Source organism: Perca fluviatilis, chromosome 14 (assembly GCF_010015445.1).
Source record: "Perca fluviatilis chromosome 14, GENO_Pfluv_1.0, whole genome shotgun sequence".
In the NCBI taxonomy this organism is placed as follows: domain Eukaryota; kingdom Metazoa; phylum Chordata; class Actinopteri; order Perciformes; family Percidae; genus Perca; species Perca fluviatilis.
In genome coordinates, this window is record NC_053125.1 from 26,307,642 (window position 1) to 26,327,321 (window position 19,680).

The window sequence follows — 19,680 nt, forward strand, 5'->3', positions numbered from 1 at the left end:
ATGCGCGCGCGCGTGTGTGTGTGTGTGTGTGTGTGTGTGTGTGTGTGTGCGTGACTGTGTACAAAGAATACATAGTCAGTGGGGTATTTATTGGAATGATTTGAATAGAAAGTACACAGAAAAAGTACCAGAACAAGTCCCATATGTCCCTCATTGATTGGCTGTTGCTTGTGTATAGTTGTTACTGTGAGTGCTGTTTGTCACTGTTTGCTGTGAGGAAACATTGTGGATGAAATGCCAGTAAGTCCTGCTAGGAACAGAGCTGAGTGGGCCCATCACAGGACAACAAACAAGCCCCCCTCCACCTCCGCCTGTGTTCACAGCAGAGGTTGCTCAACTGCGATCTGACCAATCAGACGCGTTCCCCAATGAGTCACCGGTTCCAGCTTCATAATGAGCCGACGGCGGCGTCGGAGAAGCATTCAGCGACCAAGTCTTCACACGGAGCGAGGACGACCGCAAAGCAAAAGATGGAGCGACTCAACGTACTCGTCTGTCTCGGCCTGATTTGTGTGGCTTCGACCCTGGTGAGTCCAGTCCCAAAGTTATGATATTTGAGATATTACGTTAAGATATTTAACCCTTGTGTTGTCTTCCCGTTGAGCGTGGAACTTTTCTGTTTTTTCCCGGGTCGAAATTTCAACATTTTGTTGTCCTTTTTTTCTGCACTTATCTCGATTTTATTCAAATTTATTTGTCACTTTTTGGGCATTTTTTTGTCAATTTGTTTAACAAGTTTTTGTCACTGTGTGTGAGAGTGTGTTTGTCTGTATATGTGTCTTTGTGTGTGTGTCTGTGTGTGTGTGTGTGTGTGTGTCTTTGCGTGTGAGTTTGATTTCTGCGACTGATACGAGACGATACATGAGCCCATTTACAGGGTTTCCACGGGGTCTTTAAAAGTCTAAAATGTCTGATTGTACCACAGACATGGACCCCCGGTCTCCTGGGTGAAAGTCCTGTGTCGTTTGACCCCCCCACCTCCCCCAACCTGCCTCCCTGTGCGGAATTTCGTTCTTTCATACTACTCGCTACCGTTGTCTCTCTTAATCCTCTTCAAGGCACCTAACCCTAACCATTGATCACGGGTCGCTATAAAAAGACCCTCACATGTATGAGGAACGAGGAGGTAAACATCTGCACTTGGACTCATCCAGGAGACTTAAACTGTCTGTCTGTCTGTCTGCAGGCCCAGGTGATCGACCCCAGAGGAGCCCGACCGGTGGAGCAAGGCACCAGATCCGAAACTTGTGCCACGCAGAGGGATTGGCCTTTCTGCTCAGACGATGAATGGGTACAGCTTCGGTTCATCCCATAAGTTTATTCTATCTATCTATCTATCTATCTATCTATCTATCTATCTATCTATCTATCTATCTATCTAAAATGATTTCTTTCAGACACGAAAAACACAAATTATTTTTGTTTTTCTTCTAAGCCAGGGGTTTTCAAGGTTTTTTCAATCATCTTCCTCCTTTGAACAGTTTGTTTAAGCCATGTACCCCTGACCAAAAAAAAAAAAAAAAAAAAAAAAAAAAAATAAAAAAAAAAAAAAAAAAAAAGTCTATATAAAGAGGAAGAATACAGCGATGTCAGTGAGAGATTTATTAAACAACAGCCTTGGACCTGGAAAACATTTAGATGATGGTGAGAAAAGACGGTAGAAAGAAGGAAGGCGACACTAGGGCGACAAAAGCGACACACTTCGGGAAAAAAAGTGACAAAAACTTTGAAGAAAAGGCAAGAATAGGTCAAAACAAGCGACAAAAACCTTCCCAAAAAAGCGACAAACATGGAGTTAAAAAAGCCAGTAGAAGTGACCACAGCCTTGTAACTGAAAAACATTTTGCAAAAAAAAAAAAAGAAATGACACGTACGTCGCAGTCCTCCAGAGTCCCCCTAGGGGGACATGTACCCCATGTACATTTGAGAAACCCTGTTCTAAGCTGTACCTTTTTAAAGGGACAATTTGGATGTTTTTGAAGTAGGTTTGTGTGCGGTACTTACCCATCGACAGCCCTTTGCCACAGGGAACTGTCATTTTTATTTGCCAGGACGCGGGCGTTGCTGCTCCACCGCTGCCTCCATCGGTTATGTCGTTAGGGTTATTGTGTGATTTTGGTGTTTTTTCAAAGGGTTCAGATTAGGCCTGGGCGATATGGAGAAAATCAAATATCACGATCATTTTGACCAAATATCTCGATATCGATACCGCAACGATATCGTAGTGTTGACTATCGGTGCTTTCACAAAATATTTACACAATGAGAGTTTAGATAAATAATCATCAGTAATGTGGATATCATGTCTAAGTGGGTAAAGGCAAATAATAGAAGAGTTACAACAGTCTGGTAAGTTCAGAACAGTACATCACTTTACTGTAATGCAGCCTTTAAAACCAGGAAAAACCACCCACTTATGTCACTTATGCGCCCATATCCACTTTAAGAGATATGATATCCATAACTCTAAGTAATTATATATCGATCATATTGCCCGATTATAACTATCGTTCAGACTGCTCTATCCAAAAGTCGCACAATAACACAAACTAACTGAGTGACGGGGGCAGCAACGCCCGTGTTCTGCCAGGTAAAATGTCTAATTTTTGTCAAAGGAGTCTGGTGGCTTTGAAGAGAGCAGAGAGAACGGCTTCAGATCCCCGTCCTAAAGGGCTGTCTGACAGCGAGGTGAAGCGCTGAAAATAGTCTAAATATTGCTTCTAATTAAACTGCTGTGGATACTTTTAAAGGAATACGCCACCGTTTGTTGAAATAGGGTTATTCACCGTCTCCTCTATATTTATATAGGTGAGCAAATGCATTTTTGTCTCAGTGCGTGCATTGTCGCCACCGCTAGCTTAGCTTAGCTTAGCGTAATGAATGGAATCCTTTGTTGCCGTTAGCATGTATAGCAATGCAGATTAAGAACTAGACGATTGGCACTGAGACAACAATGCGTTTGCCCCCCCTATATAAATATAGACGGTGAATAACCCTATATCAACAAAGGGTGGCGTGTTCCTTTAACAGGGTTCATACGTTTTGAAAAAAACCTGGAAAAGTTATGGAATATTGAAAAATGCAAATTCCAGGCCTGGAAAGGTCATGGAAACATAAAAAGACCCAGAAAGTTTTGGAAAAGTCCTGGAATTTTTTTTTAAACGCAGCATAATAATATGTCATTAATAAATGTACTTTCACGTCGTCTTAACCTCAACGTTCTATTCGGGAGCGATATTGAGAATCCCGCTATGAACCACATAAATTGTCATTCACTTTATAGTTACCGAGGGTAAACTTTAACACAGATTTTTATTCTTATTGTTTAATGTCAACTGACATTTTCAGGAACACATAGTCATGGAAATTTGCCAAAAAGTCATGGAAAAGTATTGGTTAAAATGCGTATGAACCCTGCTTTAAGGAGATGGAGAAGCATGTCATACACACACACACACTTCTGAACTATCCCTTTTTTAAAATGCAGATGTTTGATTTTTCTTATATTTTAATCCATGATGAGGTGTTTTGAAGTGTGTGACGTTAACCGCCCTCCCCTGTCCCTCCCCGTCCTCCCATCAGGGCGCTAAATGCCCGTCGGGCTGCAGGATCCTGGGACTGATCAATAAATACGACCACGACGCGCTGAAGAAGATCGAGAAGATCCGCAGCCTCCTGGACCTGAACAAAGCCAGGCACCGCTCGGCCGATCAGGTGTCCAAACAGACCTACGACTACCTGAAGGACAAACTCACCGTCGACTCTGGTTAGTGGGAGAGTGAGGGGGTGTGTGTGTGTCTTTGTGTGTATATGTATGTGTGTGTGTGTGTGTGTGTGTGTGTTTGTGTGTGTGTGTGTGTGTGTGTGTGTGTGAGAGTGTCTGTGTGTATGGGTCTGAGTGGGAGAGTGTGTCTTTGTGTGTGTGTGTGTGTGTGCGTCTGTCTGTGTGAGCGTGTGTGTTTGTGGGTGTGAGAGAGTGTCTGTGTGTATGGGTCTGAGTGGGAGAGTGTGTCTTTGTGTGTGTGTGTGTGTGTGTGTGTGTGTGTGTGTGTGTTGTCTTTGTGTGTGTGTGTGTCTTGTGTGTGTGTGTGTGTGTGAGAGAGTGTCTGTGTGTATGGGTCTGAGTGGGAGAGTGTGTCTTTGTGTGTGTGTGTGTGTGTGTGTGTGTGCGTCTGTCTGTGTGAGCGTGTGTGTTTGTGGGTGTGTCTGAGTGGGAGTGTGTGTCTGTGAGTGTGTGTGTCTGTGAGTGTGTGTGTGTGTGTGTGTGTGTGTGTGCATCTGTCTGTGTGAGCGTGGCAGTGTGTGTGTGTGTGTGTGTGTGTGTGTGTGTCTGTGTGTGCATTTGAGTGTGTGTCTGTGTGTGTGCGTGCGCATCTGTCTGTGTGTGTGAGTGTGAGTGAGTTTGTGTGTGTGTGAGAGACTGTGTGCGTGTATTTGTGTGTCTTTGTGTGTGTGTGTGTGCATCTGTCAGTGTGAGTGTGTGTGTGAGACTGTGTGTGTGTGTGTGTCTGTGTGTGTGTGTGTGATTGAGTGAGTTTGTCTGTGTGTGTCTCTTTGTGTCTTTGAGTGTGTACTTCCTTTCAAACTCAATTTTAACCTAGTTTGTAGGGGTGTAAATTACAGGGTATATCACAATATTATATTGATTCTTAGGACAACGATACTATATTTACTGACATCACAAAGTCTACCACCGTTTGATTTCTGCGACTGACACCAGACGATACATGAGCCCATTTACATGAAGTCTAAAATTTTAGGCCTTCAAAAAATCTTAAATTTGCTCAAATATTGTGTTCTAGGTCTTTAACCCTCATGCCCTCTTCGGTCATTTTTGTACATTTTTCTCAAGTTTTTTTTTTTCATTTCGTGATCATTTTTGCTGTGTTACTTCTTATGGCATGACATTTTGTAGGAATCCTTCTTTTCAGTCAAATTTTTTAAATCCAGTGTGTTTTACTCTTACATGTCTTTTATACATAAATGATTCATTTTGTACCCTCTGGACACCTTCGAGGCAAAAATGTCCACGCACACAAAAACTGTTATTAAATCATATATCAATATTTTTTTCTGCTTTTTTTTCATGAATCACTTAAACAACTTCTTACCTAATCAAAACCACCAAACATTCAATCATTTTCATGATTTTAACCCTTTAAATGCCAGTTTATGTATTTGAAGTATGTAATTATTTTTAAAAAAAAACACAAAAAATTTTTTTTTTCCCATATAATGAATAATATGTAGATGGGGCTTTGGTGGTGATTAGAGGCTTGGATATGTCAAAGATAAGCAACAAAACGGATTTGATTGCATTAGTATTTTTTATGTAATTCCAGATACTCCCTCTGGACACCTTCGAGGCAAAAATGGCCCCATTGACTTCCATTATAACCACATGTTTTGATCTCACTGCCTTTACAGTATAAAACCATGCTTTCTGTAATGTCAGCATTTCATTTGGAAGAAAACTAGTCATATTTGACATTTTTACAGTATTTCACCAGATTCAACCATTTTGCCCTTGTAGGCCGATGCATGAAATTATAGTTCTATTATGGAGCTGTGTGTGTGTGTGTGTGTGTGTGTGTGTGTGTGTGTGTGTGTGTGTGTGCACGCGTGTGTGTGTGTGTGTGTGTTATGTGTCTGTGTATGTGTGTGTGTGTGTATATATGTATATTTGTGTGTGTCTGTGGGTGTGTGGGTGGGTGGGTGTGTGTGTGTGGGTTGGTGTGTGTGTGTGTGTGTGTATATGTATGCGTGTGTGTGTGTGTGTGTGTATGTATGCATGTGTGTGTGTGTGTGTGTGTGCGTGCATGCATGTATGCATGTCTGTGTGTGAGAGAGAGTTTGTGTAAATCTGTAAACAAACAATGATAATTTTAGTGGTGAAAAAAGCGCACCTTACTTTTGCCAGTTATATTATGGAGTGTGTGTGCGCGCATGCATGCGTGTCTGTGTGTGAGAGAGAGTTTATGTAAATCTGGGTGAAAAAAGGGCTTCTTTTGAAGGATGCATTTCATGTGTCTTTGAAGACGTGCTTGAATAAAAACATTGTCTCCTGCATTTGTTGTGAACAAAAACAACTATTAGTGTGTTTATGCACCTGGCTCTAGAGAAGGAGACAGACCTGGAGCAAAGAGAAGGAGCCTTTATCTTCCAGCCAACTGCAGGACTCATCTGAAGATGACACAAGTTTCTGGAGTCTGACAAAATGGTCACTGGTGTCCTCCAACTCTGTGAGTGCCTCTAACCTTCCTCTGAAAGTGGAGAGGACACTGAAGATCCTGTCCATCCTAACATTGAATGGACAGTGAAGAATTGGCAAGTCTGGTCTCCATCTAATACTGAGACGCTGCGCAACATTCAAGCACCGACCGGCATGATGTCAGAGCCCACGAGATATGCCATATCAAGAATCCATGATGTGGCATCCTCTTTCCACCTTTTCTTCACTCTTGACATGATCCAGCTGATTCAGGAAATGACAAACCTACACGGGAGGTGTTCAATCTCAGGATGGAGTGATGTGGATGCTCAAGAGATTTTAACATACATGGGACTTCACACTTGGCTGGTGTGTACCGGTCCAAAGGGGAAACCACCCGGAGCCTGTGGGATGTCCATAGTGGGAGACCAGTCTTCAGGGCCACCATGTCCCACAAACCATTTGAAATGATAAGCGCCAGTTTACAGCAAATGCAGGAGACAATGTTTTTATTCAAGCACGTCTTCAAAGACACATGAAATGCATCCTTCAAAAGATGCCTTTTTTCAGCCCTAAAGTGATCATTGCTTGCTTACAGGTTCACGCAAACTCACACACACACACACACACACACACACACACACACACACACACACACACACACATACAGAGCTCCATAATATAACTATAATTTCATGCATTTTTGCCTCGAAGGTGTCCAGAGGGAGTATCTGGAATTACATAAAAAATACTAATGCAATCAAATCAGTTTTGTTGCTTATCTTTGACATATCCAAGCCTCTAATCCCCACCAAAGCCCCATTACCCTATGATTTATTTTATGGAAAATAATTAATGTTTTGTTGGGTTTTTCATAAATAATTGCTTACTTCAAAGATTTAAAACTGCCATTTAAAGGGTTAAAATCCAGAAAATTATTAAATTTTTGGTAGTTTTGAGCAATTTACAAGTTGTTTAAGTGATTTATGAAAAAAAAGCAGAAAAAAATATTGATATATGATGATTTAATATCAGTTTTTTGGACATGTACATTTTTGCCTCGAAGGTGTCCAAAGGGAGTATCTGGAACTATGTAAAAAATACTAATGCAATCAAATTAATTTTGTTGCTTATCTTTGACATATCCAAGCCTCTAATCACCACCAAAGCCCCATCTAGATATTATTCATTATCTGGAAAAAAAATCATTTTTTGTGTTTTTTGTAATTAAAAATGAAATACTTCAAATACATGAACTGGCATTTAAAGGGTTAAAATCCTGAAAATGATTGAATGTTTGGTAGTTTTGATTAGGTTAGAAGTTGTTTAAGTGATTTATGAAAAAAAGCAGAAAAAAATATTGATATATGATGATTTAATAACAGTTTTTGTGTGCGTGGACATTTTTGCCTCGAAGGTGTCGAGAGTAAGTTTTTTTTAAGGAGGGCATGAGGGTTAATTATTTTAAACCGGTCTTAATTTTCCTACATTAATGCAACTCTACCTCTAATGCTCTTTTTTTTTTTTTTTATTCTGTGTATTTGTAGTTTTTTCTGTCACTAGTCCAAATATAATTCCCTGTATTAGGACTACAAATGAGACCAACGTGCAACTTAAATTGCAGCCAATCAGCTTTCGAGTACTTTCCGATTGTACAACAGACATGAAACCGATTTTTTATTTTTCAGCTATGGGGAAGTGCATTGAATTTAGGGCTTAGTTGATGTTCTGATAAAGGTCTTCTGACTTCCAGACATATAAATGTAAAAATAAAATAAAAATAGTTTCCCCTCTTAGCTGTACAGAGTTCTCTTAGTTTCTTTTAGCTCTTTGTTTTGGTTTAAAGGCAAACTTTGAAGTCCTCCTCTCCTCCCCAAGATAACGATAACAGCTACTACAACCTGGCCCAGACGCTGCGCCAGAGGATCTCGGAAATGAAGATCAAGATCGACCGACAGCTGAGGCTCCTGGCCGCCCTGAAGGATCGAGTCAAAGACCAGGTGTTGGAGATGCAGAGGCTGGAGGTACGGAGGCACAACTGTGACAAAAATACACGCTTATACGTTAGGGCTGCTCAATTATGAAAAACAACAATAACAATAGGCCTGTGTCACACTTCCTGCTTCCGGAACGCGGAGTAGGGAATCAGAACTTCCCCGGTCAACAGTCTCTTTCTCCGTAAGGATTGAGATTAATAATCAGTCCTTCCTTCCAGAAAAATGCGTTTTTTTGTGATTGTTGCGGGCAAAAATCCTTGATTATGCGGCACGTTTTCTTAAAAAATGCAATGGAATATGCGGGATATTCATGCAATTTTATGCGATGAAATTGCGGGAACTTGCAAAAACTGCAGTTTGAAAAAGAGGAAAAAAAAGTGACTCGAGTTAGATTTTAAAACCTATACATTTAAAGTTATCGTTATAGTCATATATAGTCGGCCCTTTAGACTTGATGTCCCCAAGGGGAAAATCTTTCTGTGCTATTGTGGCTGCGATGCGTGTGATTTTGGCAGCCATGTTGGTTACACATATGAGTGACATGACACAGTCATGAACCCTAACCCTAACCATAACTTGTCATGACAAAAACCGAATGACACTTACTAAAAGAAGCGTTATGTCATAAACGTTTATGACTTGTTTATAATGTTTCTGACACGTTTGTGACACTGTCATGTCACTCTTATGTAGATACCTTCAAGTGTAACCTTATCTTCTATAACAGGCGCGATGGCGGAACCTACACGTCTCAATTCTCCAGCGGCGGCCGTCTTTGTTGTAAACGAATTCAACCCAAGTGCTCTTTGGTGACGTTGTTGATTACGTTACTGTTGATCATCTGTCCATCATCGTACAAAGCCCGCCCCCTGACAATTTGATTGGTCCGAACAGCTCTGGTCGGAGCGTAGTTGCTCCACAACGGATCTAATCCAGACCGAACTTCCCGTGCTAAGTTTGGCTAGCATCCGGGCTAGTTACACATATGAGATTTAGCCGGTTTGTGACAGAAAGCATGTTAAAGAAACTGCTGGAACAGTACTGTAAAGAAGGATGGGCTGGACAATACTCTGGTACAACAGTAGAATGTTTATTCACTTCCAGGGTTTCGGCAGAGTTGGTGCATACCATAAGATTTGCTAAACGGGAAGCTTATTTGCTAACTGCTTGTCTTCTCCGTCAGGTGGATATCGACATTAAGCTCCGTTCCTGCAAAGGATCCTGCCAAGGCTACGCCGAGTACCAGGTGGACCGGGAGAGCTACGTGGCGCTGGAGAAACAGGTACGGACCTTAACTTTGATTTTAATTTGAATGTATGTATGATATTACAAAAAATTGAAAGCATAGAGATAAACAACAAACACTTGATAATATATATATGTATTATTTTGACTCCGTACTTATTTAATCCCATCCCTTCTCTATTCGTCCTTCGTCATTGTTAATTAGTTTACAAGCTTCCTCAGTCACAGTTAACTCACCCTTTGAGCAATAATAAAGTAATAATGCCGTTTTGAAACTGAAATGTAAAAACAAATTAAGACATTTCTCTTTGGGACAGAATTTTATGGAAAAACCGGCCAAAAACAAACCTTTAAAAAGTCAGAATATGTTTTATCGACCTTATTTTCACATGTTGTGGTTGATGGGGTTTAAAATGCGTTGCGTTCATCGCACCCGAAATCCTCTTCCAGTTTCAACACGACTGGTCCCAAAATCAGGTTGTGCGTTATACGTCATATCTCTGTTTTTTCGGTCTTGTCTCCCCAGGTCAGCCAGCTGGACTCCCAGTCGATTCAGAACATCGAGTCGGTGGGGACGCTGTACGTGATGAAGAGCAGGCCGCTGCAGGGCGTCATCGTGGACAGCATCTACAAGTCCAAGGATCTCAGCGGCACCACGACAGGAGAGCAGAGAGACATGTTCCCCGAGGTGAGGGACGCTTTCAGGTTGAAAATAGGGATGCACCGAATCCAGTTCGGTTTGGCCGAATACCGAATCCACTGGTTAAGATTGTGCCGAAAATGAATTACCGAATCCTACTCTCATCCTCAGACCATTAACACAGTAAACACATTAATTAATTCTTTTATTTTAACTATAAAAAAACATTATTGCAGGAAGACAAGTGGGAAAAACTATTTTGACAATTACCATAGGCCTATGTTTACCCTATCTCAAGATCCAATCAATATCCAAAATATTAGCCTTTTAGATTGATAATCCTACTAATGGTCGTCTGGTTAACACAGCTTTTTAGCTGTGACTGTCCTCCCTTTGCCGCACCTGAAGTTGCTGCATTCTGGCTGCTGTCTGTAGATTCCTTCATGCACAACTCGTATTCTTTCGGATGTTTCATACGCAAATGTTTTAACAGCGTCGATGTTGTGTATTGTTTAGGGTCCTCGCCACCACGAGAGAAAATCGGCATTGCAAATTGAACATGTAGCTGGACTTGAATGGCCTTCTTTTGACTGAAAGTACTGCCGAACAAACACTTTTTCTGCTCACGAGTTCCATTTTCGCTTTTCTCCCGGCCTGCTGCATTGAACAGTCCACCTACTTAAAACACCTTCCCGTAATCAACGGCGGCGTCATTATGTCGACCAGCGTAGCGCGCGTAGTGCAAGCGTAGGGTTCGGTTCGCTGGGAAAGAATTTTAAGGTTCGGCAGAAAACCAACTCAGTCAAAAAGCCCAATATTCGTCCGAAGCCCAATCCTGGATTCGGTGCATCCCTAGTTGAAAATAATCCTGCGTGCATTTACCTGATAATTCGAACACAAGCACCGTCTTTTCTAGAACCATGCTCTCACATCACACTCTGAGGTCTAAGGGCATTTTCTCGATTCTTACACACATATTCTTAAATTCTCCCTTTAAGGGTATTTGCATATACAGTGCCTTGCGAAAGTATTCGGCCCCCTTGAACTTTTCGACCTTTTGCCACATTTCAGGCCTCAAACATAAAGATATAAAACTGTAATTTTTTGTGAAGAATCAACAACAAGTGGGACACAATCATGAAGTGGAACGAAATTTATTGGATATTTCAAACCTTTTAAACAAATAAAAAACTGAAATATTGGGCGTGCAAAATTATTCAGCCCCCTTAAGTTAATACTTTGTAGCGCCACCTTTTGCTGCGATTACAGCTGTAAGTCGCTTGGGGTAGGTCTCTATCAGTTTTGCACATCGAGAGACTGACATTTTTGCCCATTCCTCCATGCAAAACAGCTCGAACTCAGTGAGGTTGGATGGAGAGCGTTTGTGAACAGCAGTTTTCAGTTCTTTCCACAGATTCTCGATTGGATTCAGGTCTGGACTTTGACTTGGCCATTCTAACACCTGGATATGTTTATTTGTGAACCATTCCATTGTAGATTTTGCTTTATGTTTTGGATCATTGTCTTGTTGGAAGACAAATCTCCGTCCCAGTCTCAGGTCTTTTGCAGACTCCATCAGGTTTTCTTCAGAACGGTCCTGTATTTGGCTCCATCCATCTTCCCATCAATTTTAACCATCTTCCCTGTCCCGCTGAAGAAAAGCAGGCCCAAACCATGATGCTGCCACCACCATGTTTGACAGTGGGGATGGTGTGTTCAGGGTGATGAGCTGTGTTGCTTTTACGCCAAACATAACGTTTTGCATTGTTGCCAAAAAGTTTGATTTTGGTTTCATCTGACCAGAGCACCTTCTTCCACATGTTTGGTGTGTCTCCCAGGTGGCTTTTGGCAAACTTTCTTAAAGGACTACTTTTATGGATATCTTTAAGAAATGGCTTTCTTCTTGCCACTCTTCCATAAAGGCCAGATTTGTGCAGTATATGACTGATTGTTGTCCTATGGACAGAGTCTCCCACCTCAGCTGTAGATCTCTGCAGTTCATCCAGAGTGATCATGGGCCTCTTGGCTGCATCTCTGATCAGTCTTCTCATTGTGTGAGCTGAAAGTTTAGAGGGACGGGCGGGTCTTCGTAGATTTGTAGTGGTCTGATACTCCTTCCATTTCAATATTATCGCTTGCACAGTGCTCCTTGGGATGTTTAAAGCTTGGGAAATTTTTTTGTATCCAATCCGGCTTTAAACTTCTCCACAACAGTATCTCCGGACCTGCCTAGTGTGTTCCTTGTTCTTCATGATGCTCTCTGCGCTTTACACGGACCTCTGAGACTATCACAGAGCAGGTGCATTTATACGGAGACTTGATTACACACAGCTGGATTCTATTTATCATCATTAGTCATTGAGGTCAACATTGATCGTTCAGTCAGAGATCCTCACTGAACTTCGGAGAGAGTTTGCTGCACTGAAAGTAAAGGGGCTGAATAATTTTGCACGCCCACTTTTTCAGTTTTTTATTTGTTAAAAAAGTTTGAAATAGCCAATGAATTTCGTTCCACTTCATAATTGGGACCCACTTGTTGTTGATTCTTCACAAAAAATTACAGTTTTATATCTTTATGTTTGAGGCCTGAAATGTGGCAAAAGGTCGAAACGTTCAAGGGGGCCGAATACTTTTGCAAGGCACTGTAACTGATCCCTGTGTGTTTCATATCAAAATGTTCAAAACAAACTCAGCTTTCAGTAAAGCGATGCCCACATTTGTCCAAGAGCAATGTGCAAGACCAGGACTGGTCGAGACCAATTCCAAACGAGAGACAGTCAACAAGAAGAATGCAGTTTCAACAGTCACAGTCCAATATATGAAAAATGTGCAGGCTATTGTGATTGGTTAATACTAAGGCGGGAGGCAGCCGTGTTTTAAACTTTGGCGCTTCCTGGTCGGTGCACAGGCTGGTCCCAGCCTCTTGGCAATCGATCCGTCCAATGGTAGAGGACAACACCCTGAAAAGAGTTTTCCCGCTCTCCCTTCCCCCCCGGGTATTGTTCACTCGTTTAAGCAGGATGGTGTCTGTTTACTTAAGAGGAATTCAAACTGGTTCAAACGAGTCTGACTGCCCCCTCACCCTCAAGTGTGTGTGCTTTTGCCCAAGAACAGCCTATCTTTTAAGATGACTGTTCTAGGGCTGTGCTCGATTGAAGAAATTCTTAGTCGACTAACACTCATTCAATCGTATCGACTAATCGATTAGTTGATTTCATCAACAGATCTGTAAATTGAGTTTCTCCGCAAGAGTCATGCAAAAGCACCACTTTAATTCTTGATGAGATGTGCTCGTACTTTTCTTGGAAATAAGTCATTCAGCATGAAAAAAGCATGAAACATGACTAATGGACTAAAGAAATCTCAGTTGACTAAGACCAAAATGACCGATTAGTCGACTAATCGACTTAAGAGGGAGCAGCCCTAGACTGTTCCCTACAGTACTAGTAAATATTCCTAACGCCTGCTCCCGCTAAAGTTCTTTGTTGTTGTTCTCTCTCAGGTGAGGACGGTCCAGTTGGTCCTTGAACAGGAAGGCTCCAGCTCCTCATCCCCGGCAACCATCTCCAAGGTCCCAGGTACTTCCTTATCTCCGTCTACATCCTCATCATCTTCTTCCTCCTCCTCCTCCGGCACGTCCACTAAATCCATCACTGAAATCGGAGGACGCGGCGACGGCATTGATTTCATTGGCACGGACTTCGGCCAGCCCAGCACGGGCCACGTTACCACCAAAACCGTCTCGTGCACCCGCAGGACCATCGTCAACACCAAAACCGGCCGGGTGGAGGAGGTGTTTGAGGGAGGCCCCGAGTGCTCGGCCATGTCGGACACCACCAAGGGAGTGATGGGCGCCCTCTTCCCCAGCCTCAGCCACGCATCCTCCTCTTCCTCGTCCTCTTCGTCCTCTTCTGTGACCAAGACCGTCCACACCGGCGGCACCAAGGGAAGCCTCTTGGATACCAAAACCGACTTCGGGAATCCATTCGGTGCGGACACCGGGCTCGACATGTTTGTCGAAGGCCTGTAACAATTATTACAATTACATAATTGTCCAATATCCATTTTCTTTGTTAAACCACAATTAATTGCTAACATTAGTCATAAAGGGGTTATGACTGTTGATGGTAATTGTCAATTTTATGATATATACACAAATCCAATGTTTTATGATAATAAAACAGGTGTGGTTTAATTCATAGGCGGTGTACTTGTGTTATTACTTTATCTGGGTCACATGACGGCGATTTAGCCAAATTAAGCCAGCTTGAATTGGTTTGAAAAAGTAATACATAAATATTTTGGTCACACTTTACTTGAAGGGTATCTACATAAGAGTGACATGACAGTGTCATGAACGTGTAATAATTATATTGTTAATCGCAATTATTTCTGAGACAGTTAATTGTAAAGTAACATTTTGGAAATGTTACAGCTCTACTTGATACCAAAACTGAGTTTGGAAATCTGTTTGGCGCAGATATGGGGTTCGACATTGGCTTGTTTGACACGGGCGCCGCAGAGGATGACGTTCCTGATATCCACGCCCGGAGTGTGAAGAGCGTTGTTACCGAGCGCCGAGCCGATTATGTAGGAAAAGGTACCAAGACGTCGGACGTGGAGTAAAGCTGAATGGCCTAGAGCGGCACATTCCAGCTAGCCGAGCATGCTTTAGCATCAGCTAGCTAGCCTTATGTACCAAAAATACGAAGTGAACACACTAATTATTTTTTGTTTTGTTTTTTTGCTAGAGTTTAAGGATTTTCACATTCAGTGTGATGTAATTAACTGTTGTTGAAGTATTTTGGGGCCATTGTGTAATCCCAGAAAAAGACTGATGAACTTTTAGGGCTGTTTTTGTTTCGTAACAACACAATTCAGAAATAAGAGAGGAATTTTTTTTTTAGTCCTGCTGATATTTCAAATGCAGATTGACGAAAACGGGTTGAGTTTTTTTGGGACCAGCTTTAGCCATTGTTGCGGTTAAAGTGACTTTTAGCGCCCTTATGACTGAAGTACATTTAAGCGATCAGAGATAGTTGTTTCTGCTTGTTACAAGGGCCGTAGCCATAATTTTAGAGGTCATAAGGTTGCGTTTAGGGACTGCAGATGGAAAAGTAGCCAGTAGTCTTTTATTTGGTTGTTTTTGCAGGGTTTTACCTACCCTTATAAGCCTAAGGTGCAGCGCCCAAGCCATTTTTGGCACCACCTAAGCCGAATGAATGTAAAATCAATCAAAATCAAAACTATCTAGCTTTTCCAACATTTAGACACAGATATACAGCCCTACAGGTTGGAAGAGGAATTCTCCATTACATTACATTGTCCAGTTCATTCAAACTACAGATCCGCTACCCGATCTGGCAAACTTGCATAATGTAATGTAATGGGACAATTCCACTTCCAACCTGTAGGGGGGACCGAAGCGGGAAAAGTTCTTTAGTGTTGCTTTAAACCACGTTCTTTGACAAATACTTTTACCTATGTTGACATTTGAAGTCCCAAATCCGCCAACAGACACTAAAAACCTAAAACACTTAGTATGTAGAGACAAAAATGATGGAACTCAATCTGCATTTGGAGCATCCTGCTGGAAAGTGGCCGTTTTTCTCACTGCAGTAGATTTAAGCTAGCTGAGCCAAAGGCGGTCCAAGCTAACTCGCGGTCTGCGGTGTGCCCCTCTCTGTCCGCAGATTGTGTCGAGGCCCACCAGAACCACCTGAAAGGGGAAACGAACGGCCTCTTTAAGATCAAACCCGGCGGCGCCGACTCGGCACAGGTAGCGGAGGTTTACTGCCAGCAGGAGGGGCTAATGGGCGGGTGGTTGTTAGCGCAGCAGAGAGAGAGCGGCGCGCTCGGCTTCAACCGCACCTGGGCCGAATACCGCGACGGGTTCGGCTCGGTCGACGCGAACGGCAACGGGGAGTTCTGGCTGGGCAACCAGAACCTCCACCTGCTGACCAGTCAGGCGGAGAGCATGCTGAGGGTGGAGCTGGAGGATTGGGAAGGGGGCGTGGCCAGCGCCGAGTACACAGTCAGGGTAGGCGTGGAGACGGAGGGGTACCCGCTGCACGTGTCCGGGTACACCGGGGACGCCGGGGACGCGCTGGCGATGCCCGCGTCCAACACGCCGTCTCACAACGGGATGAAATTCAGCACCTTTGACAGAGACAACGACGTCTGGGAGGGGAGTTGCGCGGAGAGGTACGGCGGCGGCTGGTGGTACAACAAATGCCAGACGGCTAACTTGAACGGGGTTTATTATAAAGGCGCGTACGACCCGGAGAAAAACACGCCGTACGAGATTGAAAACGGAGTCGTATGGGAGACTTATAAACTGGCCAATTACAGCCTGAAAACTGTTCGGATGTTCATCCGACCGGCTGCTTTTTAATTGGACGAAAGATGCAGAACCATTGAGGTTGGGGGATGAAATCGAGAACACCATAGCATATCGATATTTCAAGTGGCAATACTGTATCGATACGCGGACGCCAAGTACCGAGCTTTTATTACATAAGTAGAACATGAACATATCCCACTTTCTCTGTAGTCTACTGTTAGCTAGCTACCGTAAATGTAGAGCTACTTTTAAAAGGCCATATTTTCCCCTCTGGGCTCACCAAAATGGACGTAAAAGCCTGTCTTTGTTGTTATTTTTCAGTTTTTCAAGAATCTGTTTAGGAATTGGAATCATTTTAAAAGTACCGGTTCAGCATTGGAATTGTAAAAATCCAAACGGTACCCAACCCTAATCGTGACATCGTTATAATACCGTATCGTCTCGTTGCGCGCCCCCACCCCTGCAAAATATACACATTCGTACACTTTTCTGTGTTTAAACCCAAAGAAACGACAAGGCCCAAAGCAACATGAACTAAGACCTAGAGATGCAAGCACACACTGAGGCTGCAGGTAAATATTTGAGGCCAAAAATCAGAGTTGCTTTCAGACCTTCAGACTGTTCCGATCTGTTTGTGAGTCATTCTGACATTTCCAAATCATTTCAAACAGTGTGTGTGTTTGAGTTGACTCCTTGTGTCAGCACTTTGTGTCAAATGTCATCGACTTGTTTAACTAACCTGTACGCAGCGATGCCTGAACTCTGCTCAATCAATAAAGATCCAATGTTCACTTCACCCGTCTGTGTGTTTCTGCCATTTTGTTTTTTAAAAGTCTAAATCATCATTCATTTTAGGGCGCCTGGGTTGGCTCACCCGGTAGAGCGCGCGCGCCCATGTATAGAGGTGTACTCCTTGACGCAGCGGCCGCGTGTTCGACTCCTTTGCTGCATGTCATCCCTCTCTCTCTCTCTCTCTCTCTCTCTCTACCCTTTCATGTCTTCAGCTGTGCTATAAAAATAAAGGCATAAAGTGCCCAAAAAATAATCTTCAGATAAGTTTCTCATACAAACATGTTAATTAAGACACGAAGGAACCAAGCAGCGTACGCATTAAATAACATTCACAGTGTCATAGCTGAAAAAGACCCTCATAATAAATACAACTTATAATAATTAGAACAAATCATTCAAATGTTTAAAATCTCTCCAGAATACCAATGAAAGAAATATTATTACAAGACAAATAAAAAAAGGCAAAAATGTTCAAAAAGTCAGTTGCGAATTAAGACCTTTTCCTACAAATCTAATGTACAGGTCTGCACACTTCACTATTAGATCTTACTATGATCTATTAGATCATATCTAATGTAAAGCGTCTATAAACACCACCCCCACACCCCCTTTGAAGGTTTTCTTGTTTTTTAAGATTCTTTTTTGGGCATTTTTAGGCCTTTATTGACAGGACAGCTGAAGACGTTAAAGGGAAGAGAGAGGGGGGAATGGCATGCAGCAAAGGGCCGCAGGTCGGAGTCCAACCCGGGCCTGCTACGTCAAGGACTAAACCTCTAAGTATGGGCGCCCGCTCTACCAACTGAGCTATCCGGGCGCCCAAAGGTGTTCATGTTTTAATGTTTTTAAAACGTTGAAAAAAGATAACATGGCTTTTTTTTTGTGGCACCGATGAACAGAAACGAGCACTTTAATATGAAAGTGAGATTTATTTTTCATTGTGAGCCACTTTGGGACATCTGGTGCCATATAAATAAACTTGACATATTTAGCTTTTAAAATCATCGAATATGACCGTGAAAAAAAAAAGCCCCACACATCTGCCAAGCTGAGAAGTTTGACCCTTCACATACTTCTTCTGGGTCCTTTATCGCTGGACGTTTGCATCTTGTTATTAATAAATGTCCACCTTAACCAATGTTCACAAATATTTATTTTCTAGCAAAAATTAGGACGTTACTTACAATGGGAATTTTTTTGTCATTTCAGGCAGTTAAATGTGTTTCACAGTGACTGTTCTTGCCTCTCATGTATCATTTATAAAACCGTATTTTGGAAAGCAACATTTTATGATCAGCAGCCACCAGGTCACTTCACTTTTAAACAAATACATGTCGCGAATTGTATGTTTGGTATGTTAAAAAAATTGTTAATCGCACAAGAAACAAATACACGTAACACAACTTTAACGTGTATGAATTCACCAAATTTGTAACATGGTATAATAGACTCATATGAATGCTGCAAGCATTACATTACGTTACCAGTAAATGTCACATTTGAACATATTTGTCAGTAGATTTGGCGTAATGCGTGTGTGTGTGTGTGTATCTGTGTATCTGTGTTGATGAAGCAAGAAATGACCTTTATTGCACTGCAGCCACATGTTTGGTTTGTTGTCTGGTTCAATGTTTGAGTTTCGTAATAAATGTGAGACACATTTCGGAGAACTCGGAGCCCACTCGGGGGGGGGGGGTGGCCCTCGGGGCAAAAGGGAGTTTATTGACCCCTCTATGTACCTACATGCATCCTGTTTAAACTCCCATCACGCACCGAGCTAAATGCAGACTACTTTTAGTAGCATTTCAGTTTATAATTTTGTTCTAATGCGCACTGTTTAACAAATGGTGCATCACAAGTTGAAACGTGTTGCTCCCCACCCAAACAAAGAACCCTAAAAAGCACTTTTTTTTTATTGGGATTCAGGGCCCCCATGTGGTAGCCGCGGAGACTATTAACCATGATGATAGCTGTGTACTCTGCTCAGCTTTAAAAAGTGAAGCCAGATGTAAAGTGTGGGGGGGGATGTCACAGTGTGAAGGTGTGTTTTAAACTCGTTGCTCACCACATCAACAAAAAAAACTAAATAAACAATTTATTAATAAATTACCTAATCACTTCTCCACTTTACAATTGCAATTCCATCAAATCCCCACAAACTCATTGCTACACAGTAAACCAGCCTTGTTTTTTGTTGTTTTTGTCACATTCTCATTAGGGGGGCCTAAAGGTCTGATCCTAGGAAGGCAGTTTGTCTGTTTTCCTCATGGAGAAATTAAAATTACAGGGGCTGTACCTGTGAGGAAAAGAGACATACAAATAAAATATACAAATCACCAGCAGAAGAAAGATTCATCCCATTTTATTGAGAAGAACTCATTATCTTTAGCCCGGAACTTAAAATGTGTTTGTGTTTTTTAAAGGTCCCATGACATGGTGCTCTTTGGATGCTTTTA

At 42.2% G+C, this 19,680-nt stretch overlaps 1 protein-coding gene across 1 annotated transcript; it reads left to right on the top strand.

Annotated features, from left to right (window-relative positions):
• The first annotated feature begins 353 nt into the window (after positions 1-353).
• Positions 354-17,231, top strand: fga (fibrinogen alpha chain). Its single transcript, XM_039823527.1, has 9 exons — positions 354-527; positions 1,187-1,291; positions 3,582-3,765; positions 8,089-8,234; positions 9,391-9,489; positions 9,979-10,140; positions 13,595-14,081; positions 14,573-14,692; positions 15,786-17,231. Exons 1-9 carry the CDS (start codon positions 369-371, stop codon positions 16,484-16,486), a joined length of 2,163 nt encoding a protein of 720 aa, XP_039679461.1. The 5' UTR covers positions 354-368; the 3' UTR covers positions 16,487-17,231.
• Positions 17,232-19,680: the final 2,449 nt, after the last annotated feature.